The sequence below is a fragment of the Sceloporus occidentalis genome, unplaced genomic scaffold (genome assembly GCF_023333645.1).
Source record: "Sceloporus occidentalis isolate IW3139 unplaced genomic scaffold, rSceOcc1.0.p SCAF_16, whole genome shotgun sequence".
In the NCBI taxonomy this organism is placed as follows: domain Eukaryota; kingdom Metazoa; phylum Chordata; class Lepidosauria; order Squamata; family Phrynosomatidae; genus Sceloporus; species Sceloporus occidentalis.
The window spans coordinates 9,762,298-9,788,125 of record NW_028316996.1 but is presented as its reverse complement, the minus strand read 5'-3'; the positions used below and the strand labels follow the sequence as shown (position 1 = coordinate 9,788,125).

The 25,828-nt window shown below is 37.6% G+C and overlaps 1 protein-coding gene across 1 annotated transcript in view; it reads right to left on the bottom strand.

Moving 5' to 3' along the window:
* The window catches only part of LOC149302997 (CMP-N-acetylneuraminate-poly-alpha-2,8-sialyltransferase-like), a 60,000-nt gene extending 34,619 nt beyond the window's left edge, over positions 1-25,381 (bottom strand). Inside the window, exons 1-3 of the mRNA XM_089481805.1 lie at positions 25,269-25,381; positions 16,573-16,704; positions 3,305-3,562 (exon numbers count right to left, since the gene is read on the bottom strand). Coding sequence (XP_089337931.1) covers positions 3,305-3,562; positions 16,573-16,704; positions 25,269-25,381 — 503 coding nt within the window. The remainder of the gene's footprint in view (positions 1-3,304; positions 3,563-16,572; positions 16,705-25,268) is intronic.
* Between the last annotated feature and the right edge of the window lie 447 nt (positions 25,382-25,828).

Sequence of the window (25,828 nt, the reverse complement as noted above, 5' to 3'; positions counted from 1 at the left end):
AAACGGCACAAAAACACACTATACGGACAAACGTATTGGGACGCCTAACCATTACACCAACAAGGACTTTTATGACAAACACATAGACATCGATATGAAGTTACTTCCCCCTTTGCAGTTATAACAGCTTACACTCTTCTGGGAAGGATTTCCACAAGATTTTGGGGTGTTTCTGTGGGGATGTTTTCCCCATTTATCCAGTAGAGCACTGATGTTGGACAAGAAGGCCTGGATCTCAATCTCCATTCCAGTTCATCCTAGCAGTGTTCGATGGGGTGCTGGCCAGTCAAGTTCTTCCACACCAAACTCATTCAACCATGTCTTCATGGACCCTGCTTTGTGCACTGGGGCACAGCCATGCTGGAATAGAAAAGGGCCTTCCTCAAACTGTTCCCATACAGTTGGAAGCATGACATACCATAAGACATTTTGGACAATGCTATGCTTCCAACTTTGTGGGAAAAGTTTAGTGAAAGCCCTTTTCTATTTCAGCATGACACAAGTTTTTGTAGTGTAGAGAATTGTAAAATTTATGTAATGTATTTAAATGTGGGAAAACTAATAGTTCTGCTTGTAGAAAAATGTAGAGGGTTACAATATATTTGTAAACTCCAGTCTATGAGTCACTTATTATAACTTTCTTGACAATTTCCTTGTATATTCCATCATCTTTGCTCAAGATCCACATGCCTGCAAAGTACTTTCCACTATTTTGTTAATGAAATTCTAGTATTGCCTCACAAATAGTACACTTCATAAATATATACATTTAATTAATGCAATATCTCACATAAGAGTGCCAGGTTACTTGTACTCTTTACCTATAAAGAGGTAAGGGATACAATAGGCGTTTTCTCTTATCAGTAAGTAAACATGCTAAAAGTCTGCTCTGTTAGTGTTTTACAAGGTCAGAACATTCATAATTACTGGTAAGAATCTGCAAAGCTCTGGGAAATCCCATGGACATTTATAGCATCATTGAGCTCCTGAATTTAGCAGCTATTGTGTAGCACAGTTAGATACTCTTCACTGATTTCCCAAGGAACAGCTTTATGGAAGAGTATTAAAAAATCAAAAAGGTTCATGTCATTCGCCTGGAAACAAATTAGCAATTTAGGTAGAAAATTGTGGAAGAAATAAAACAATGAACTTGGTTCAACTAAATATATTTAACTAAAGATACTCACAAATTCATTTATTTCTTATGGTCACTGTAGAAAACATTTTTTTTAATATGTTAGTTGAGTATGGGAGATTTTAACCCCCTCTGAAAACACTATACATAAAAAAAACCCCAACACTTTTTCTGAGCATATTTCTTATGAAATGATAGTCCGGAAAGCTTTAGTTCTCTGCAAGCATTGAAGTCATAGGTTCTCGGATGGTCTCTCTGCATACTGAGCAGGTATAGCTTCTGCCGAGATTCAATCCTGATCACCCTTTACTGAAGAAGTTTGGGTCTCTAAACCTGGGCCTATTTTAAACTCCAAGCAACCCAGACAGAAAAGCCATGTGTGGGGTATAGACATAAATATGTGAGGCATCAGAAAATGGATGAGGGAGTCCAGTACTCCTGGGTGAGGGTAGACATTTAGGGTAGTGAGACAGGGAGGAGATGAGGGAGGTGAAGTAGGTTTCTTTAGCAAGGTTGAGAGCAGAGTAGTAGGAACGTAGCATTAATCTATAGTCAGACTTTCGCCAACTACGTTCAGTATAGACTCCTACACAAAGCAATCAGCTGCAGGATGCGCACAGACAACTTCCGCTGCTGCCGGCACTTCCGCCAAGGCTTCTATGGTGGAGCACTGGAAGGTCATGTGATGCCGGTGCTCCGCCATAGAAGCCCCCAGAGGATGTGCGGGTAGCACCAGAGGCTGCCAGAGATGAGGATCCAGGTCCCCTGCAGCGCTGCAGGGGATCTGGATCTTAGTCTTGTAGTCAGACCTCTATTTGATTCCATTTTATGCGTCCCTCATATATATATATCAATGGTGCAGAAAGATGTCAGCGACGTCTGAGACTCAAGATGCAGCATTCCGTTCAAAACGTCCTCTTTTTTCAGTAAATTCCTCTAGCATAGATTTTTAGGTTTTCTTACTTTGGGAAAACTTTCTTTTGTATTGTATCCTTGCTGGAAATGCTGCATTATAATCCTGCAACTCCAAAGTGAAATTACAGGAAATATTTTTATATAGAAATACCACTGGATACACACAGTCTACAGGTTTTTTTTACTGAAATTGACAAATATAATTATTTTCTTAATGCTGGCCCTTTTTAATTTAACTCTATTCTTCCTTGTATGAAATATATCCCTCCCAGTTCCAAGCAATCAATATAGCTTAATATTTCCTAAAATCCCAATCTACCACTCCTGAAAGGGCCACACCAGAGAGATCTTCTCTCCCCCTTTTTTGTTTGCTTGTTCATGTTTTCTATCTTAATCCCTATAGAAGTCTTAATTCTTTTTGTATTTATTATCTATTTTCACTGTCCAATGTTCTAACCTGTTCAGAGGTTGGGTAGACTAGATGGGCCAAATGGTTCTGTCGTCACTTGTTTCTATGTTTCTGTTTTCCCAATATGCCTTATCTATATGCTAAAAAAAAGCCATAAACCCATAGCAAAATGTATGAGCAAATAACTGAGATCTTCTGGGATAGTCTTTCAGATTAGGATGTTCCAAGGTATGCCGAAGAGGCTAAATTGCTCTCATAAAAGTAATTGCTAAAGGGAAAATGCTAAACTAAGAAAAATAAACAAAACAAAATCAAAAACAAAAATGTGATATATAGGTCCCTTCAAATGGGATACACTATTAGCAACAGGATGTGTGGCATACAAAGGGTTAAAAATGAGGCTAGGGAGGAAGTATGTATATATCAGGGCATAGAAATAAGGCTATACCTGCAGGTACACTCTATAGCTGCCTGCCTAAAGGATGATAGCTTGCACAAATATAGAATACACCAATTACTGAAATCCTCTATTTGAAAAGTTAAATTGCTATATATTAAATTAAGTAAGGCTACTCAATATATATAGCACAACTGCAGACAGATAAATCAACTTTAAATAAATCCTATGGCATTTATCTTTTCAATGATGAACGAGTACTAGAAACAAAATAAAACTGGCACATGGGTCACACATTTTGTGGAAAAATACTGTCAAATATATCACTGCAGTCACTGTGCAGTTCAACTTAATCCTTGAGTTTGATAGATAGTGTCTGCAGCCCTAGACTGAGAGGTCCAAATGATCCATATCAAGTGTTAATCTCTAGCAACAGATGGCAACTCACCTTATTACAAAGTCATGGCTGTCAATCTCCTTGCCACATCCACTGTTGAGGAGGATCCCAGAATTACCAACAACTGCGCAGGTCTTGAACCTCCGACTCTTCATTGGCGATACTTCAGGCAGCAGACTATGTAAGTTCTGTGAAATATTTAGAGTGCGGCGTCTGTCCAGAACGTAATGAATAACATCTCCCGGCTTGAAACTGCTTTTAACCACAGACACATCCCTCTCCGCATCCAAAAATCGGAGAATATCCTTTCTGGATGAAAGAAAAAAAATAACAGAAAAGAGCCTGCGTCATAATTTTCAGATGTAAAATACATTAAGCACAAAGAGCAAATATTTTAAATCATTTATTTTACCAGGTTTTGAGGTTTGAGACAACAATACATAGAGAATATTAGTGAGCATTCTATTATAACATAAAGTAAGTAACACATTTATAAATACAGCTTGTTATTGTCTACTGCAATGAACCCATAATAAAATAAATCAAGATGATAAAGGAGTACTAAAGCATGTACCGGGTGATCTGTATGGCTTCCAGATCTATTACATTTTCACATCTCTGTATATAATGACCAATGCCTTAGTTTAGAGTGATGTTTTTTAACGGTGCAGTTGTAGATGTTTGAAAGCATTTGGTTTATTTGTAATAAAAGTTGTTCCGATGCAGGGAGCTAATTATCATCAATAGAAGGCATTACTTTCTATTAAATTCTGCTTGTTTTTGAGGTTATAGCACAATAAAAATGGATTACACTTGCAGAACTACCAGAAAGCAATTTAATGCTATCCATCAATATTGTACATACTTGTTTTTACTCTATATGGTGAGTTAACCAACATGTTATTTATGTTTAAATTACAAAACTGTTATATAATGCCTGTTAATACAGGTGGAAGTATATGTTTATATAATTGGAAAGGTCTAATAATTTTCTAAAGCTTTAGAAAATACATGTGTATGTTTCTGTAAGATGTCTGACAAGGAATAACAATTTTTTTTATTAGTATGGCCTATTATATAAAAAATGTACAGAATAAATATTTACAATGCAACAAAGTAGTACAATTATAAGTTGTACAATTATTTTAGGATTAATAGGCATCTATAGGCATTATATCTTCTTTGTGACATTTCGAAAACCAATAATAGAAAGGCATTTATATATGTATACAGTATACAAGGCCAACTAAGCTCTTTTTGGACAAGAGGCTTACTAAGAGTAAGCCATTCATGGAGATGAAACCACAGCTGTCCTGCAAACTCCCACTCTAGGAAATAAACCCCTAAGAGATATATTCACCAAACCTAAAAATTGAAGGCATTGAACGATAAATTAAAAATGATTTGACTCTGTGATACCTGCAAAAAGAAATATGACTACTCTTTAAGCGGCTAAGCTAATAGCAGCTGTGAAGATATCTATAGGTGAAGCCGTAGATAAAACTAAAACAGACTATGGATGAAATCAGGGAGACCGAATTCACTGAATTTATTATTTATACGTAAAAAAAAATGGTTTGATTTTTCCTTAACAAAAAGACTTCACGTTGAAAGCAGAGCTGACCCAGATATCGGTAACATTGAATAAAAAAAAAAATCCGAAATTAAAGATAATACATTCAAGTTCTAATTAAGCTTTCAGAAAGTGGATATATAATTATATGATATTTCTATTTCATTTCAATACGAACAGCTCTCACACAACTATTGCTTGTCATTAAAGTGACAATATTAATTATTTTTCCCAGCAGGATAACAATTTTGGTAATTGAGTATAAGTATAATGGCATACAAACAATAACTCACACTATTAAAAGAAAAGAAACATCACACAACAAATGATTTATTAAAAAAAAACAATTTATATATTTACACATAAAATTTGCACAAATAGTTCATACTAGGTTAGAAAAATGTCCCAATGATTCCTGGATGCCCCCTTGGGAAAAAAAAGTTTTGTTTTCCTTGTCCCTGAAATCCAGTGCTGTATACAGAAAGGAAAACTTGGTTTTATTTCATTTTGTTCAAATAAACTTCCTTTATCTCCAAACCTGGAGGCTGCCATTGCTGTTAGTCATGTGACAGTTTGGGTGACCTTCCCTGCTCAAACACCACACTGCTTTGATTCTTTATGGCAATGCGAATGAGGTCCTGTTTCTACAATGTACGCATTCCCTCCCTAGACTTTCATTAGTCAGAGTATTAGATGGGGTGATTAAGACCAAGCCATTCTATTCATTATCACACTCAGTATGACAATGGTGTTTGTCTAGTAAACTGGACTAAGACAACAGAGCTACAATACATACAAATGACTAATATGCAGCTGTCTGAAAATATCTTAGTGTAGAGGATTAAACGTTAGTTTATTACACTTACGCTTGGCTTATGAAACAGGAAATTGTACAGCAGATGTCATGAAATATCTTATACATATACGCAAATTATAAGAAAAAAAACCCCTGGGAAGAATCAAGTTTATCTGGAAGAGTTGCAGCTATGGTTAAAAAAGGTTCACACAATTCAATAATAAAAGGCAGAGTAAAAAACTATTTTTTTCCTAAATAAAAATTATACCCAATGCGGTAAAGCCAGTAGCTAATTTTTCTTTTATGCATCTGTATCCCTGTATTGAATGAATATATTTGTTGTAGGTAATAATATGTGCCAACTGCTATATTTCTTTTAAAAATAACAGATAATTTTGGCAAATATGGGAGGTTAAAGTGAATATTTGATTGGATTAAAAGCAGACCCTGCTTAGTTTCCTTCCGTGTCACGCGTACGTTACATGTAAGGTGCCCAGATATGATATCCCGGTGCCCAGACACAGCAGTGCGGAGAGGATGGCAGGTAGCACTGTTCTGGGTACGGCCTGTTCTGTGCTAGGTAATAAGTTAATTATTTCAGTATTTGGAGTAGTATAGTGGCTTCAATGTTGGCATTGAAAGAGTTAAATCATCACTGGTTTATTGTTTATTTCTTGTCTGTGCGTGTGCAGGGTGTTTATTTAAGAGTTGTACAATGTATTACATTTTATTAGTGTGTTATGGAATCTAGACTTTTTTATTGTATAAAAGTACGTATATACAATAAATGTATTATTTAAAGGGCACTAGTGGTCTGCTTACGCCATTCAATTACTTAGTAGATGTTTTAGTAATAATAATGCTAACCTTTTTCTTTTATATATTCATAATATAGCAAAATTCAAACAATTTTGTCTTATGATTGTATAAACTTAACAACTTCCCTATATACATTCATTTTCCCCCGCTACACTGTTGTAGATAAATTGATACATATCTCAAATGCCCACATGCAGGCCAGCATACACAATTTTAAATAATACATGTGAAAAACATTGGCACACGGTATGAGGGGTATAACATTGCCCTGAAGATGTTTCTATTTTTACCACCACTCCTGGAGTAGAAACCTTTAAATGCAGAATTTGTATGTAAGCTAGAAACATTCTGAAAATTGTCTTCAATGTTCTGGCTCTAGATGTATAAACTTTGCTGTTGATTGTGTATGATGAGTAGACTTGGGCACCAGGGGGCTCTTCGTGTTCGACTTCGTGCTCGTCTTCGGGGAAAAAACAATCTTCGTATTCCGCGAATATTCGCCCGTTCCTGTCTTCTCTTCGGGCGAATATTCGTTTTTTCTTCGTTTTTTTCCGGTTAAGGGGTTAATACGGGGTTAACGCAGCTCTGGCGCCAGTACTTTAAATGTGTGTATCAGCAACTCCATTGGTCGCCAGCAGGGGGCCTCCTGCTGTCGACCAATGATCACAGTACCATATATAGCTAATATATTCTCGGGCAGAATATTCTGCTACTCAGTGTAAAACCAACAGAGGGCAGCATTCTGTCCGATGCTATATTAGCCATATGTGGCAGTGTGTTCATTTTCATTTATTAATTATTTAAATAAAATATATTTCCATGATCCGCTGGTCTCCCCGCTGCAACAGTTAAATGTCCGCACTCGCGGACATTAATTTTGTCGAACTTCCAAACTCTTTTTTTCTATTTATTTAGGGGTTTTTTTGTATTAAACTGTTAGACTATGGCTAATATATCTTTGGACAGAATGCTGCCCTCTGTTGGTTTTACGTCGAGTAGCAGAATAACTTTGGATTTCAAACATATGCTACTTAATGTAAAACCAACAGAGGGCAGCATTCTGTCCAAAGATATATAAGCCATATGGGGCCGTGTGCTCATTTGCATTTATTCCCATGATCCTTTCGTCTAACAGTTTAATACAAAAAAACCCCAAAATAAATAGAAAAAAAGAGTTTGGAAGTTCGACAAAATTAATGTCTGCGAGTGCGGACATTTAACTGTTGCAGCGGGGAGACCAGCGGATCATGGGGATATATTTTATTTAAATAATTAATAAATGAAAATGAACACACTGCCACATATGGCTAATATATCTTCGGACAGAATGCTGCCCTCTGTTTGTTTTACGTTGAGTAGCAGAATAACTTTGGATTTCAAGCATATGCTACTTAATGTAAAACCAACAGAGGGCAGCATTCTGTCCGAAGTTATAGTAAGCTATTTATACTAAGTTAAATGTCCGTACCGGCGACTTTGTTGGTCGCTGGCACTGACATTTAACTGACACAGTGGGGAGACCACTGGTGTCCCTGCTGTGTCAGTTAAATGTCCGTACCAGTGACTTTGTTGGTCACTGGCACGGACTTTTAAGTTAACTGGTGCAGCAGGGTCCCAGGTTGCTTTTTTTTTCTGCCTAGCAACTAGTGGTAAGGGGCCGTGCGAGTGAGCCTATTGGTCGCTTGCACAGCCCTTTACCCTACAGATTTCTGCTCCCATTATCCAACGCAGCATTGCAGGGGTTAACGGGAGCGGAAATCAGGAATTAAAAAGGCTGTGCAAGTGAGCCTATTGGTCACCTGCAGGGTCTTCCTCTGGCATCAACCAATTGTTTGATGCCAGAGGAAGACCCTGCAGGTGACCAATAGGCTCACTCACACTGCCCTGTAACCCCTGACGACGAACCTTCTGATTTCCACTTCAGTCAACTCCCGCGATGCTGTGAAGATAAGGTAAATTAGATGGGGGAGGGACCGGGTAGATTAGTAGACGAAGGCGAAGATTCTTCGTGTGTGAGTCTTCGTCTTCGCCTACGTTTTACCTGCACTGTCTTCTCTTCTTCATGTCTTCGGAACGAACACGAAAACGCACTCTTCGTGTTCGTTTTCATGTTCGCCCGAAGACGAATGCACAAGTCTAATGATGAGTCTTCCTGTAGTCAGTACACGTGTATGAGTAAGATAGGAAGAATATATGTTTAATGTACAGCATTTTGATTGTTTGTTATCTCTGAGCAGAAAATAATACATTATTATTATAAAGGACATGTGTACAAGCAACATAGAATTGCTCTTTGTTTACTCATGAACCTATTGCTCAATTTAAGGGTAATTTAAACAAATTTAGAACCAGTATTCTGCTGTTACTGGATACTTGCTGTGATACTTTTTCTTTCCTTTGAGGTTTTGATTTGTGGATTTAGAATTTAGTAATTTGATGGCAGAACCATCCAGACACAGACCATACTCAGCCTTTGGCCTTGTCTTAGATTCAGGGTGGTTTTCTGCCTACCCCATGAATGTTTAATTGGTATGACCCTTATGTGAAATTTATATTATTGGTATGACCCTTTTGTGAAATGTATGCTATTGGTATGACCCTTGTGTGAAATGTATGTTCAAAGGATATGATGCATAGTAACAAACTTTATGAAATAAGCAGTGTTTTAGATATGGTGGTACACTAAACATTGTAGAGATATTCAGAGTTTATTCTGAGACCAGAAGATAACTCATGAGTTTACATGAGAGTTGCAATTTTCGAATGGAGCCCCCACTGAACCTACTGAGCAAGACTTGGCTAGTTGGCCCATTATAACATATAGGTAAATCAATGAGATTTGTTGAGCTATGCATTTGTCCCGAACTCCTCTTCTAGTAGGAAAGAAGGTTCACTTGGTTGTCCCCTCATAATGCATAATGTGATTTATGAGTGTAAGTTGCTACTCTGCTGAAAACAGTATTGCTTAAATATTAGCAAGTATTTAGGTCTCATTAAGAGTTTTTGAAAACATTTAGAATTATATGTTTATATAATTTGTTGGTGTGCTAAAAGGTATGAAAATCGCCAGCTCAGCCTTGGTAGTACCATCCTATACTGTAATATACATATTCCTTTAGCTCACCTCTCCTAGTCCCTATTCTGCAATACTTACACTAGTGTGGCTGGTCCATCCCTACCAATGGTACGTTTACCCTTTACCTATTGTGTAATACACCCTAAATCCCTCTAGATTGTAAACTCGTTTGAGCAGAGGCCTCCTCACCATACCTGGGAACTTCTGATCTCCGGCTACCCGGAGACTTCCCTTATGGGACGTGGCCAGGACTGCTCACTGAAGTCGGTGGGAGTTCCCCCTGATGTCTCTGTAAGTCAAACTGTTTTGTTACATCCTACTTATTATGTCCTGCCCACCCATTTTTACAGTGCTACGGAATTTGATGGTGCTATATAAACAATAAATAATAATAATAATGTCTGATGGTACCATACTATACTGTAAAGTACTGTACTTAATATCTTCATGGACATATCTGACACTGAAACACAGCTGGGAAAGTTTTTTGTTAATTTGATAAAAAGAATTGCAAATCTAGCTGTATTGGATATTGGATACTTAAACCCGGAGTCAAATTCTACCATAAAGATAAAGGAGCAAAAGAATATCCACACTAATTTTAAAACTTAGTTTTTAATCACTTCAATTGAAACCCTAATTATTCATATCCAGCTACTCAAGAAAATACACTGATTAATAATTCATTCCCTAACACCCTAACCAGACACCATCTAAGTATTTTGCCTTAGTATGAATTCTCCAATACCTGATACTAGTCAAATTATAAACAATATCCAATTTCTCACTAAAATGACTACCCAATAATACATGTAATATATTGGAGTATAGCAGCTTTGCCAACAATTTAAAAATAAATCCTGCCCATCACTGTCCTACATACACTATGCTAAGCAATAACGTTCTTGCAAAAAGGGTAAATTTGTCTGTTTAAAACATTTTTAGGTCACTGAATCACTAACCATACATTTTTATTTTCCGTTAAACCCAATTAAGGTTGAGACAGCCTAGTAAATTAAACCCAGTGGCTCTCTTTTCATAACCCACTATACCTTCAAAGAGGTTCTTTTGGCGCTTATATTATGTGTTCCATTTAGCAGGGGTGAGCCAAGGGTTAGTGGCTCCTGGGTGCAGTGCCCTCTCCAACTAAAACACACAAACACACTTACATACCAACTCATTCTAAGACCAACTCATTCTAACACCAAACACTTACACATGCATACACACACTGTTCCCCTCTTCTTCCTTCGACCTCTAACCTTAGGCCCACCCCTGACACTCTAGCATTATACACTGACACTCAAGCTAACACCCACAAACATGCTAACACCAAATACTAACACACACAGCCTACCTAGCACCATTTACTTACACACACGTATGCCAACAGCATATACTAACACAACCGCTAACACCATTGACTCTCACACGTACACACTGTAACAACATGCTATAACATGCTATAGAACTAGTCCCTATAGATTATTTCTGAAGGTTTTCACTAGATCTTACAGTAGAATGTCCACCTTCTCAGCTTTTATCTAAACTCATTTCTCAAAACTTCCTTTTGATCATGGCTTGTTTTACAGTCTCTATGTTTTGCATTTTCTATGTTACATACCTCTATGTTTTGCATTAAAGTACAAAGCTCTAAAACTACGGAACATTTTGAATAAGAGAAGGTGGGATCTGCATCTCAATGTTCTATTCTGAATATATAGCCCTTGACCATTTCAAAACGGTAAGAAATTATTATACTGATCTTGAGAACAGGAAATAAAGATTACTGTCTCTATTTTATACACAAAACGATGGGTTTAGAAAACATGCCAATTCCTCATTTTAATCTATAAACGCTATAGCATAGATTTATTAAATGTGAGCAGGAGTATCGGTTTGTCTTGGTCTGTCAATTCTTGTCTTGTCATACCCCTTGAATATATGTATTGTTTTAAGCACTGCATAAACTGTTGGAGCTATATAAATAAAAAATAACAATAATAATAATAATAATAATGTGCTAAACTATAAAATGTAGTATTTGGAATAGGCCAATCCACTTATGCTTTCCTTCTCCAGTCTCAGAGCTGCTTCGTTTTCCTCCCTTCTCCCAGGAGCATTTACCCTAAGCATGACCTCATTCCCTCTGCCATACCCAGGCTTATGGTTATTTGTAGCATTTTAACAAATAGCTATAGTAAGACTTTTTCCAAATATCACAATGTGTATTGTAAACCAGGCAGTCTGTCTTCCCAGAGGGTATGGAAACCAATGGCCTGCTATATAAAACAATCAAATTATTATAAGTGGAATCTATATGCAAATAACTCATCCATAGTTACTAATACATTTTGTTATTGTTTTACTTTATATTCTTTGACTGAAATGAATGCCATGCAAAGTTGAGGAGACCTAATATAATAAGAATCATTTTCTCTTTATTTCATACGTACACCATTTTAATGGAGCAACAAGAATTTGAGTTGTGAAAAAACATTGATATACAGTATTACTCACCACTTCCTCTGTTTTTCTCAATATTTTTTTGTTCCTGTTGGGTTTAATACATCAGATCTATGCAAATGTTTTACTAAAATGAGTCAGCCACAGCTGCAGTCAGATGATGGTGACTTTGTTCACATATATATTTTATGTGAGCTGTGCCTAGATTTGGAAAACATTATTTGGCATGACAAGAAATATTATTAATAATAATACCCTACATGACCAAAAGTATGTGGATTCCCAACCATCACACCTATATGAGCTTGTTGGACATCCCATTCTAAAACCATGGGCATTAATACGGACTTGCCCCCCACTCAGCGTGTCAGCTAAAACATCCTCCACTCTTCTGGGAAGGCTACAAGATTTCTGTGGGAATTTGTGCCCATTCAGCCAAAAGAGTATTTCTGAGGTCAGGCACTGGCATTGGATGATTGGCGTTCCAATTCCTCCCAAATGTGTTCAGTTAGGTTAAAAGTCAGGGTTCCTCCAAACAAAACTTGTTAAAACCGTGTTTTTATGGACCTTGCTCTGTACACAGAGGCACAGTCATGCTAGAACAGGAAAGGGTCTTCCTATATCTGGTGCCATAAAGTTGGAAGCATACAATTGTTTAATACCCCTTGTATGCTGTAGCATTAACATTATCCTTCACTGGTACCAAGGGACCTAGCTGAAAAACAACCCAAGACTATTATCCCTTCTCCACCACACTGTATAGTAGGCAGTATGCATTCCGGTAGGTAGTGTTCTCCTGGCATTTGCCAAGCCCAGATTTGTCCATTAGACTTCCAGATAGTGAAGCATGATTCATCACTCCAGAGAACACATTTCCACTGCTCCAGAGTCCTGTGGCATTGTGCTTTATGCCATTCCAGCGGACACTTGGCATTGTGCATATGTTTCTTCAGCTTGTGTGCAGTTGCTTTGACATAGTAACCCATTAGATCATAGGCTGGGGTCTGACTATACCAACCACTAAGGCTAGTCTAAGGATAAGCTGGACCCAGAAAAACTATTTTATTACGTAGGACAGGTTGGGTAGGCTAGGATAGAGATTGAGACCTGGGAATTCAGTATATTAACAGCTATTAATGTGAGTGAGCTCAATATTTACTGAACTAATGCTAAAGTGCCCCCAGAACAAGGTGGTTTTGCAGAATAGAAAGATTTACTATTTGACCTACATTATTTCTTCCAATTGTGATATGGTATATGTACTTTCTATTCCACATGGATATTAAGTTTTGTTTATAGGACATGATGATGTATTCCTTAATATTATTATGTTATGCATTTTCCGTCTCTGCATCTGTGTCCCATTGCTATATATATATATATATATATATATATATATATATATATATATCAAAATTGCATAGTAATGTCTGGAATGATTATTGTGATTTTCAAAAGTCTCTAGTCTTAGGTGGGCCAAAATAGACATTTAGAGTCGCAAAAGCTTATGGGACATCAGAGGTCTTTGTTCAGATGGAATTTCTGTCTGAAGAAGAGACCTCTGAGATTCTGAAAGCTTATGTGACCCTTTATTATTTTGTATGTTGACCCACGTATCAACTTTAACTAAAGACTCCATTTTCTCTTTGACTCATGCTATATCTCTTTTATTTTAAAAAGTAAATACAGAGATAAAGCAGGCCACAAATACTTAGCCTCTTCATACAGAATAATTTTCATTCTATTCAAACCCTGATCTTTTTCATGGAAAATCTGTAAATTAGTACTGGAAGAGCATCTATTGGTAGCCAACAAGCAGTGTCTGAAGAGAGTAATGAACTACTTTGTGTGTCTGGAAGACACAATGGCCTATATCTCTTTGTGTTGTACTTTTACCGGACAATAATCATTAAACTCACTATAGTAAATAATTGAATTAGTGCATTGTGTATTTTATGTGACTGTTCAAAGTAAGCAACATTTTGCAACCTCCTGTGTCAAAATTAGCAACTGATGTGATGTAAACTCAGCAGATCTCTTAGGGGTGATCTTTCTTTTGTGCTACTAAACTGAGACACAAGGGAAAACGTCTGATTTTAATACTAATGGTATTTAATAAGCTATATAAGCCAGGAAGTGCTCAGACTCTAACAAGATCAACTTTAAACAGTAGATCAATCACCCACTGAATGCACGGCATAGTCGCTATACCACTTCTGGTGTATACTCTGGTACTTTCCAAAAAAATTTTGGTTATTATATCCCTATATAAGGAAGCAGTACAGAATTGGAACAGTGTTTCAAAACACTTGTCATATAAAATTAGTGAAATCAAAAGCATCTACCAGCTGCCTTGTAAACAAGGGGTGATAAGAATCCCTTGGGGCACATACAACTTTCCAGCCCTTGCCAGAGATACGGAAGATATCATAAGTATTTTACAGTTTGCCATTGAAAAAGAACAGAGAAGGGTAATTTCTGGCTCTCCGGCTTTTATAGATGCTACTTCACAGCCAGGAAGAATGTATCTGTACTGTATATTCCCTTACAAAAAAATACTGCAGTTTTTCTGAAGTAATACTGCAGTTTTTTGGACATGAAAAAACTGCAATACTGCACTTTTACTGCAGTATTACTGCACATTTACAGCAGTTTTACTGCATTTGTACTTCACTGTACTGCAGTTGTACTGCAGTTATTTTTGTACGGAAGTACAAATGCAATAAAGCTGCAGTACATTGAAGTAAAACTGTAGGTTTGCAATATAAAAAAAAAAAGTGCAGTAAATGTGCAGTAAAACTGCAGTAAAAGTGCAGTAAATGTGCAGTAATACTGCAGTGAAAGTGCAGTATTGCCGTTTTTTCATGTCCAAAAAACTGCAGTATTACTTCAGAAAAAACTGCAGTAATTTTTCGTAATGGTTAACAGCCAATTTACATTTGTTTTTCTCCTTCTATATCCTGTTTTATTCACAAATCACAATCTGGTGCTTCCTGCTTTCCAATCTTTGATTGCACAGATGTGTTTATTTTCCTCCTACTGGAATATCCTAAAAGTAAGTATAAAGCACCAAACTTCCTCCCTAGGGCAAAAAGACAATTTAAAGCACTGATTAAAGAATTCAGTGAACTGAGCCAAAGTCCAGTCAGGACACACCACTACTGTATGCCAAAGGCGGACCAGCCAGAAGAATCCAAACAGAAGTAATTCAGCTTCGTCTTGGATGCCTCAGGAGCTCATCTTAAAAGTAGTCTTTCAAACCATCCTAACAATATTCCTTCAGCTGCCTTTGTCCTAACTAACGTTTCAGCTCTTATTTATTAGAAACGCATCTTACTGCGGGTTATGCATGCATCGCTGATGTTAATGAAATGATATGATACTTTGTGGATGTTGCACCCGTTCCTCTTTCTCTCACTTTGATTTTGATTGGAATGTAACAAACAAGGTATAAAATGCAATATAGGAGCCTGTGGTAAAGAATCAGTAAGCTTTTGTCATTTTATTAAACACACATTTAATATCTTAACGGTGTTATGTCTACTAAGCAACACACAGGACATTGACGAGGATAAGTAGGGCTCTCTCGTCTTTTCATACCCCTTGAATATATGTATTGTATTAAGCACTGCGTAGATTGTTGGCGCTATATAAAAAAGAGATAATAATAATAATAAGTCACTAAACTTAACATACACACTTCAGATGATTTTTAAACTTGCTTCCAGTACATAATATGTGAAAACATAATTACCTGCCTTACACATATTTCTGTTGCTAATGCAATACCCCCATGTGTGATGTAACATTTAATTTTGTCAGTAATTTTGATGCAAAAACTCATGCAAATGGCATTATTGCACACTTAATTTTGGTTCACCTTCCAGAAAACACTATTAGACATTGCTGCAGTATTTTGGCCACATTGCAGGTCACATTAAAGGTGGAAAAAGTTCTGATTCATCTTTGTCTCATTCTTTAAAATCACAAGAACCTTGCATTTTAGGGGTGTGTAGACTTTTTATATCCACTGTATATGGGGATAAACTATATTATGAAATACATTTCAAATCTGCTGTTTTGTTAATCAAAATAGTGGATACCATTATACTTTATCCACCTTCATTCTCGCTTTTACAGCAGTTCCCTGATCATACAGTCATCAGGAGTTAAGCAGAGCAGAGATTATACGTTTTAAGGCAGTTTTTGTCTGTTAATTATGGCACAGGTAATTTGAAATATTGTAGATGCTATAGTGGAATAAAAGCACATATATTTGTGACTATAACATTATGCTACATTACATTGATTTATAGAATGCCAACAGATTCCATACCACTATTACAATAGGGTGAAAGTGAACACAAACATTAAAATTGACAATATAGAAAACTGACAATAACGTGTTAAGACACACGGATACAGAAGAGAAAGAGGGCACTGCGCTTGTTAGATCTAACTGGGAGGCTAAGGATTGTTAAAATTTAAAAAACAGCTGAAACAGAATATTTATTTTTGGTATGGAATTCTAAAAATCAAATTGAATTAATTAAGTAACACACTAGCTTGATACTTTATAGATTACCCACCTAATCTCCAGAGCCAATGAAGAATTGATTTTCCAACCTTCTCCAGCATGGCGAAAGATTGCCGATCCTTCCTTTCTTAGTATTTTATCAGTGTTGTTTACCATCAGTCTACTTAACGTTAGCTCACCCTCTCTGGAATGCAACAAAGAAAGAATTCTAATTAGCGTCATTACTAATAAAAATAATAAATGTAAAGCAGAGTCATTACTAGCATCATTACTAATTTACTAAAAATACTTGTAAAGCACACCTATATTTAGGGCTTATTTTTTAAAAAGAGAAAAGTAAGTGGTTTTCTGATTTTGAAAGTTTACTCTATAAGCTTAGGTTTTCCTCTTGAATGCTGATGTCCCAAAAGCACCACAGTCTGATGCACACAGCACAAACGAATCCCTAGTTGGGTTGCAGTAAAGATATTGGGCTGAACTGGGCTATCATCACTGTTAATACTTAATCCAATCTGCTACTTTTTGATGTTATGATTGGTTTAAGAAAAGAAATGGGTGATGGGGTATTCTGTATGTCAGCAGAATCTTAAACCTCAGAAATAGGAACATCCTAGATGCTACCTGGCTCAGTAGCGATGCCAATCGCCAAACAGGTTTACCAGCATGCTTTGTCTTCTACCTCCCAGCCTACCGATTAGATCATTTAGAAATAATATAGTTGTATATTTGCAGAATGTTTATACTCAAATCAAAACGAAATGATTTTAGGAAATAAAACTAAACTGAGCACACCAATGTCTTGGTGGACAAAAGTGATTTTCCTTTACTATTGTTATTTAGTGTTACTTAGTTGAAACTTCAATCACATAATTCAGCAAGCTTTTTTTTATTTCTAAGCATCTGGATAGACTGGCAGCAGAAAAACACACAGCCAAAATTACATCCCACAGGAAAATGTGACATTTAAACAATCATTAAGCATTTGCTTATAGGCCTATTGGTACATGGGATACATAATACTCCGTGCAGATAACATCCAAATTTGGCACTTGCCATAAGCATGCATGTATGGTACATAGTGAATCATGTTGAAACTTAGTTGGTGCTATATAAATAAAATAATAATAATAATAATAAATAATAATAATAATAAACATGGTGTTCTCAAATATGACAGTAACATACATTACATACATTACAAAACAGTATATGCAGCATTTGTACAGTACATACATTCAAAGGGCATGAGAAAACTAAATTTGACAGACTAAGACAAACTAATACATTAGACAAAGAGAGCCCTGCTCACAAGCTTACAATCTAAAAGGGATAGGGTGTAGAAAAACATAAGGTAGAAAGAAAGAGGGAGAGACAGTGCCATAGATGGTTGTGGGAGTTGTATCAGTACCAGATAAAATCTGTTCCACTCGGGCTATGGAGCCAAAATGGCTGGATAAGCTTATCTTGTTTCGCACAACAATTCACAAGCTTCGTTTTAACAGAAAATAAAATAGTTATCAGCAATTATTTGTTTGCTTTTCTACAAATCAATTTCTAAGTGACTCAAAATGCAGTAGGGATTAGGACTTAAAAGGGCTTTAATGTGACATAAGAAACATGGTCCTAATAACCAGACTTTCCAAGAAATGTGTAGAGACTTTAATATATGGAATAGTCTCAGGGGCCATTGGGTATTATAGAACAAAAAATTGTCAGACTATTATCAAGGAACATGAAGTTTTACACATATATTCCTTTGCAATTGTTTGGTACTCTGTTGAGCTATAAAAGTAAACATGGAGATTACTCTTGAGGGCATAACTAGATAGATTTTTCATTATACTTTACTATAAAAGTTGTATACAATTTGTCATTTTTCTTGGGAGGCTGTCCCCATCCCTGGTGTAAGGCAATTAGATTAAATGTGATTTATACACATTTCTTTGTCTGCTGATTCTATATAAATTATTTTGAGGACACTGTGATTTATCCATAGCCACCAAATATTCTAAGCTTCTAGACAAGCAGTCCTCAAGGCAGAAAATGATCTCAAAGAAAACCTGTGCTTCCTCCTAAAAACAGGCAAAGACAATAAGGCGTACATACTGTGCAGTGGGAAAATAAAATATTTAGTAATTTACATTAGAGGTGACAATGGCGTATAGTAACTCAGTTTAGACAGCTCCCATGCAGGGTGACAGGTACTGGAGCTCTAAGTTGGGTGCATCTGTCAGTAGCAATCGGGATGGACCCACCTTTCAAATATTAAACAACGATGAGGATGTGAACTCAGCTAAGCATAAAACAGAGACATCATCTTTCAAAGCATTTTACTATAAACTCACTCTACCAAGGTTGCACATAGTATAAGCAGTAAGGGAAAACACTAAAGATTGCTGGAAACAACAAAAGAGTCTCAGAACAGACTGTCACATTTAGATAATGAAAAAGCTACAGCCTCTTAATAGTCATAATTTAAGTCTATTAGTATAAAATGTGTGCTTTATATAAGTGTTCGGGTTATGCACATCGATTTAAGGACAAAACAACGTCAAACAATCTCCAATGTTCATTATCACTGTTAAAATGCTCTCTTAAAATTCCAGAAACATAATGCAGATTAGAACATTCACAATTATTGCGAGAACAGCCAAGTGGGAACAACACTGAGACATTAAAATGAGACAAAGCATCCAAGTAAAATAAATAATTTACACCTATTTGATTTTTATTGCAGCTATGTAGTTCATATACAGATATCAAGCATGGTTTGTGAACATATACTATATCCACAAAGAGGATTTAAAAGTAATTAGCAATGAGCATAAAATAACAAATAAATAAAAAATAACTTTTGTTTTGGCTCCTGTATACATTATTTACATTGTAAGTCTGCTTCACAATTTATTTTTGCAATAACAGCTTCCAAAATCCATCCTCTAGCATCAGCCATAATCCAGAATGTTACACTGTCGTAAAAAACATACTTGCTCGGTATCACAATTGGGACCTTTCATCTCTCTTCCCAGCATAATTATTGTGACACCTTCTATTTTTCCAAGGTTCTTGGTGAGCCAGAATGTTATAACTAAGCCAGAACACACACGCAGACAACCTGGACAGCATGCATACAAGATTTGCTCACATTTGCCTGTTCACCCAATGCGCATAAATGGCTGGCAGGCCTGCTCCTGTGACTAAAGGCTGCTACCTTGATGATAAAGCTGTGGTAGATCACCATATACCTCTAGCATGAGAACCGACACAACACATAAACATACTGGGTACATGGGGGGCATGTAGGAGCCCTTGGGTCTACAACATTACAAAGTATAGTTGTATGTTTCAGGGGCAGAGGTAGCAGATTGTTTCAAGTCCAGTGGGGGCAAAGGCAGGCTCCCAAAAAGGCAGAGGTGGCACAGGCAGGCTGTTTCAGGGGCAGTAGTGGCACGGGGAGGCTGAGATGCTCAGTATATATATAGTGATATGAGTTACGCTGTACCACCATCAATGTCTGGCTCAGTATACCCAAAAAGAAAGGTTGGAACGCAGCACTCAGCAGTAAAATGGTGCACGAGCCAGGGTACCACCAAGTCCCTCAATAAATCCAAAATAAAGATAATGCTTCTTTATTTTGGCTCAGTATACCGTGATATTGGTTATGCTGTACCATATCTGTTCAGTAAAAGTTAATAATTTATTTCTTCAGATTTCTAGTTTGCAAATTGGGGGTGCCACATACAGAATCTGCCCCAAGTGTCAAATACTCAAGGTATGCCCCTGCTGTGTTCACTGAGCCAGCACTCTAGCTGACTTATACTAAGTATATCAAATGCAAGAAAATTTATTCACCGGAACACATTTCCAGCAGAGCATATAGTTGGTGGTTGGGGAAAGGGGCAAATGCACATGGAGTGTTCTGCAGAATCCCCCAATGCATGTGCAAGGGAGACATATGATAGCTGGAGTATCCCTTTAAAGAAATAGTCTAGTCTCATCCATGTTCATTCATGCGATTGGCTGCCACAACAACTTTAAAACAGGAGGAAGATGTAAATATGAATTAATGAAAGTTGGGTTGATGTAAGTTGAGGACTGCTTGTACTTATAAGCGATCCTTTGACATACCGTATTTGCTCGATTATAAGACGAGGTTTTTTTCAGAGTAAATGCTCTGAAAAATACCCCTCGTCTTCTAATCGGGGTCGTCTTCTAATCAAACCTCAAATAGAGGTCTGATTATGAGACTAAGATCCAGATCCCCCGCACCGCTGCAGGGGACCTGGATCCTCCTGTCCCCCCCCCCACACACACTTACCGGCGCTTCCTGCTGTATTGCCGGGGCAGCGGGTTGACGTCTACGCGATCCGCGTAGACAACGTCCGCTGCAGCCGGAAGGAGGTGTGGCTAGCAGCGGGGGTTTGTCTGCGTCCGTCGCGGATACCTTCCTCGACTGTCAGAGATCAGAGTTCCCCGCACCGGTGCGGGGAACTCTGATCTCTGACAGCCGGGGAAGGGATCCGCGATGGACGCAGACAAACCCCCGCTGCCAACTCCACCTCCTTCCGGCTGCAGCGGAAGGAGACGTCAACCCGCTGCCCCGGCAATACAGCAGGGAATTGGAAGTACCGGTAAGTGTGTGTGTGTGTGTGTGCGTGTGTGTGTTAAATGGGGGCATAGGGCACTCTGCCTCCAGAAATGCCTTATACCCCTATATGCCACTCTGGCATTTAGGGGGTTAAAAGGCATATTATGGGGCAGAGTGGCATATAGGGAGGTATAAGGCATTTCAGGAGGCAGAGTGGCGTTAACGGGGCATTTAATAGAGCACTCTGCCTCCTGAAATGCCTTATACCTCCCTATATGCCACTCTGCCCCATAATAAGCCTTTTAACGCCCTTAATGCCAGAGTGGCATATAGGGGTATAAGGCATTTCTGGAGGCAGAGTGCTCTATACCATGCCTTTTAACTCCCTTAATGCCACTCTGCCTCCTGGAATGCCTTATACCTCCCTATATGCCACTCTGCCCCATAATATGCATTTTAACCCCCTAAATGCCAGAATGGGATATATATGGGTATAAGGCATTTCTGGAGGCAGAGTGGCACATAGGGGGTCAAAAGGCATACCATGGGGCACAGTGGCATATAGAGGGTTAAAAGGCATATCATGGGCCACAGTGCCATATTGGTGTGGCAAGCCTGGGGGCAGATGTGCGTAACTGGGGGACAGGTTGGAAAATACAAGGAAATAAAAACAAAAAAAATATTTTTCTCAATCATAGCTTTTATTTAAAAAAATAGTTTACATGAATTAACATTTACTGGTAAAACTTTTTTCCTTTAGGGTCGTCTTATATTCAGGCTTTTTCTTTTTTTTCCTAAGTTAATATTCAGATTTTGGGGGGTCGTCTTATAATCGAGCAAATACGGTAATTAGCATTCTTTGCCATATATGTAAACCTATACTTGCTTGTATTAAACTGCACAACTTGCTTTAACCCCACCATGCAAGAGGATTGAACTTCTATCAACTTTTTATTTTTTGTTTTTTAAATAAACTCTTACTTCTGTAAGTATACTATAAATATGATAATAATAATAATAATAATAAATGGAACTGTGTTCATTTTTACATGCAAATAATTTTATTTGCACAAAGCACTTCCTAATATTGTGGAAAAGAAATCAATACTGGAAATGAAATAGTAATTATTTCTAATGGACCCTTCTAATGATAACAACACAAACTGATGTGCTGAATTTGTAAGGCCTTTATCCTAAATTGTTCACGTTTTTGAGTTTCTGCCAATATTTTTTAAAAAAAGTTCTTGAGACCATTACAATTCTTATTAGTCATTTCCACTACTAAATTAGGAAGATGAATACTGCACATGTTTTAACAAATATCCTAAAGCAGGACACAGATGCACGTCTTCGGCGTAGGACAAACAAATCGCATAAAATAATGTTTCAGCTGAAAAGCAAACAAAAAAATATGTAAATCAAAACGCATACATGGTTGCATAATATAGGCTCCAATTACTTTTGCAGAAGCCAGAAGTGTTTTGCTAATTACCATATTCACAATCTGGGTATTTGAATTTTCCATTATGATGTCTCAAGTAAACTGGATGACATCCAAAGCCATATCTTCACCAAATAGGAAAGCTGTGCTTAAAATGGCTCTTTTTTTCATAAAATACTAATGTCCCACAGAGATAGTATATTTTCCTAGCGAGATCATTTGTGGTCTCTGGCTCTGAATAATAATATACAAAAGGAGCAGCAGAAGGCTTTAGAATTGGAGTGCACCCAATCTGTCTCAACCCACAGATTTGTAATTGGTGAAGTTAATTAAGAAGGAGGGCGCAGCTATCTGAACGGCGTACGCTCATGTGTTTATTGTAACAAAAACCTTTTGTGTGGGCTTTATTTTTTGCTTTCTTTTGTTTTTCCCCTTAGAAGTTGTAACCATTAATGGTACACAAAACGCAGACACGCAGCTTAAGCTGGGGGCATATTGCTAATATTAAAAGTCTTTTTTGTGTACTTCAAACACCTGGAGAGTGTTTTTTATGGGCTGCAGCTGGGTATCCGGTCAACAAGAGAAAGGGAAGTATATATATATATTTTCCTCTTATATATATATATATATCCCTCCTCATAAGGTCACAAGGTGTTATGGTAACAATCAATGGAAGCTCACAGACAAGTGAGACTTAATAACTGCCCAATGTAGTTGGCTGTCACTTCTGTCGGTAAAATACGAGTTATTTATCTGTGACTTTTGCCATACCATTTGATATCCAGACCTGTCAAACTGATCCTCTATATGATTGACAGTTCTGTACGAAACCACACAACATGCTTCACACCCATCTAGCCTGCCTTTCAGACACTATTGATTTGCCTCTGAAAGCAATGTGCTACACACCACCTGCACACCGACGGTTAAAGGGACCTTTGTGTTCCTTTATTTAAGTCACTGTTGTTCCTGAGATTTCACTTCTGAAATGATTACTTTGTCTCTTATGACAAAGTTAAAACCTTTAGTTTTTTTCTGATTTATTTTTTTTGTCTTTTAACTCCATCCGTACTCCTCTTAATTTACCACATTACAGGTTATAATACACTTGCATATGGTTCTCTTACATTCTCTATCTGCACCTTGTGGCCTGTTTCTTTGTCTTTCTGATGCTTTGTTCCTCTCATTCTCTATGCACGTTTTTTTTTTTTGTCTGTGTCTTTATGTTGGCTCCATGGCATTGTCTTTCTCCATTTCTCTTCTTGATTTGAACCATTGAGTCTTTATAGTCAGCTCCCTTTTTCTTTTTAAGACGCTTGACTTTCCTGACCTTCCCTTTTATACCCTGTATTTTTTCTGCTAGTCCTCTGTGCCCCTTGGTTGGGATTGTACGCTGCATTCTTTTTGTCTTCTCAAATATCAAACAAACAGATAAGCCTTCTAGCCCAAAAAGTAATTTCTATTAAAACAGTAGTTAATCAAACATGAATCATTAACATAGGATTATTACTTGGCAGCCAATGTAAATTGAAGCGCTAGGGCTCCTATGCACCTTTTATTCCTAGGTTAGGGTGAGGTTCGGCCCTTATAGCTGCTATAGGGTTTTATAGACATCAAAGAAGAGTTTTTTAACTATTAATAATATTAACATAGTGTTCAGCATGGATACATACAAACAATTACTCCAATCTGTAATGTGACTTGGGGAATTCTGTATGTATGTAACATCTGGAAGACAAAGAACCATAAAGCTCTGTCTGTAAAAAACAATAGAAGAAAACACAGGATCTGTATGGGCAAGCAGAGGCAGCTACATATGATGGTCATCAATTCAGAATTAGAATTATTTGTTAAATAGTGAATCATTTAAACAGTTACTGTTACATATTGTGTGGATACTACTAAACTATTACAAATGAATGGTAAAAAAATACTATTCTGCTATAGAACAGGATTAACAATAAAAAGTTGGAAGTTTTTAAATACTGGGGTTGACAGTATAAGATGTGCTGGAAAACTAAGTTGCTGGAAGTGTTTAGCTGCCATTGCATGAAAGGGGATATAATCACAATTTACCAGAGCAATGGAGAACATCAGCAATGGACTGCATTATAAATAAACACGAAAATCCGTGGCTTTTATCTCTTGATACAGAAATAACAATGGAGATAACCACATAAACAAACATAAGGATGCAGAAACCCAGCCTGTAACTGACACTCTCAGCACATGACAACGGTCGCTTAGATTGTCAAACCCACAGAGGAAATCCTTAGCAGACACAGCAAGCTTACAAGTACAGAAGTAAAAACCTACGGCAGCTATTGTGAGTGCAGGTTAACCCTTACTGGTGCAAGCCCCACAGCACCCTTAACGCCCCACTGTACTCCTCTAAGATTCCAATTCAGTGTGTCACCCCCTACCAGGCACCCATTGAAAAAGATGAAAGATCTAAACTAAGCAGTGAGCAAATGAACATCCATTTAACCCATGAAGTGCCAGGCAGCACTCTCCCCACTCTGTTGGCATTCACATGGTCACCCTTCCCCGGTGAACAGCGTTAAATCCACCCACACACATACACACCCTTTGTGGCAGTCAGATGGTTAAATAACAAGTTACGGTGTATCAGACCAACGCAATACAAACGCACCCACACACCGTAGTGAACCCAGACATAACTGCACACCTTCTCCATTTGTTAGCACTTCGCATTTACCCTGTGAGTTGGGAATCCTGGTGCTCCTCCGGTCTTGCGATCTCTTTCGTCTTGTAAAAGATCAGGAGGATGCTTATGGTGCAGATAGTCCACCTTTTCCTTACTGAACGCATGTCTCACAATCCCTGAAACAAATCCCCCAAATCCGTTTTGTGATGCTTTAGACCAATATCTATAAATATCAATTTTTCTATAGATGGTTTAAAAATAAAGGAGGAACAAAAAAACACCAGCCACAGAGAGAGAAAAAAACACCAGTGATAGGAAATAATGGTTTGGGATGTAAGTATCCTTCTGGATGCAGCTTCTTATTATATAGGTCCTCAGGCGTATGCTGGCTGCAGCCACAGAGTGCAAGGAGCAGCACCAGCAGCAGGTTCCTTCTTCAGTTCACAAGGAGCAGCCCTCCCCACGATCTGTGTGGGCCACGCCCCCTTCAGAAGGGATATATGTCAGCCCCGCCCCCTAACGTCACTCTTTAGCCTTAGTGGCTTGAATGTAAAATCGTTTTAAAGCTGGACATGGGGGTACATATGTGAGATGGATCTGGTATCCTATTG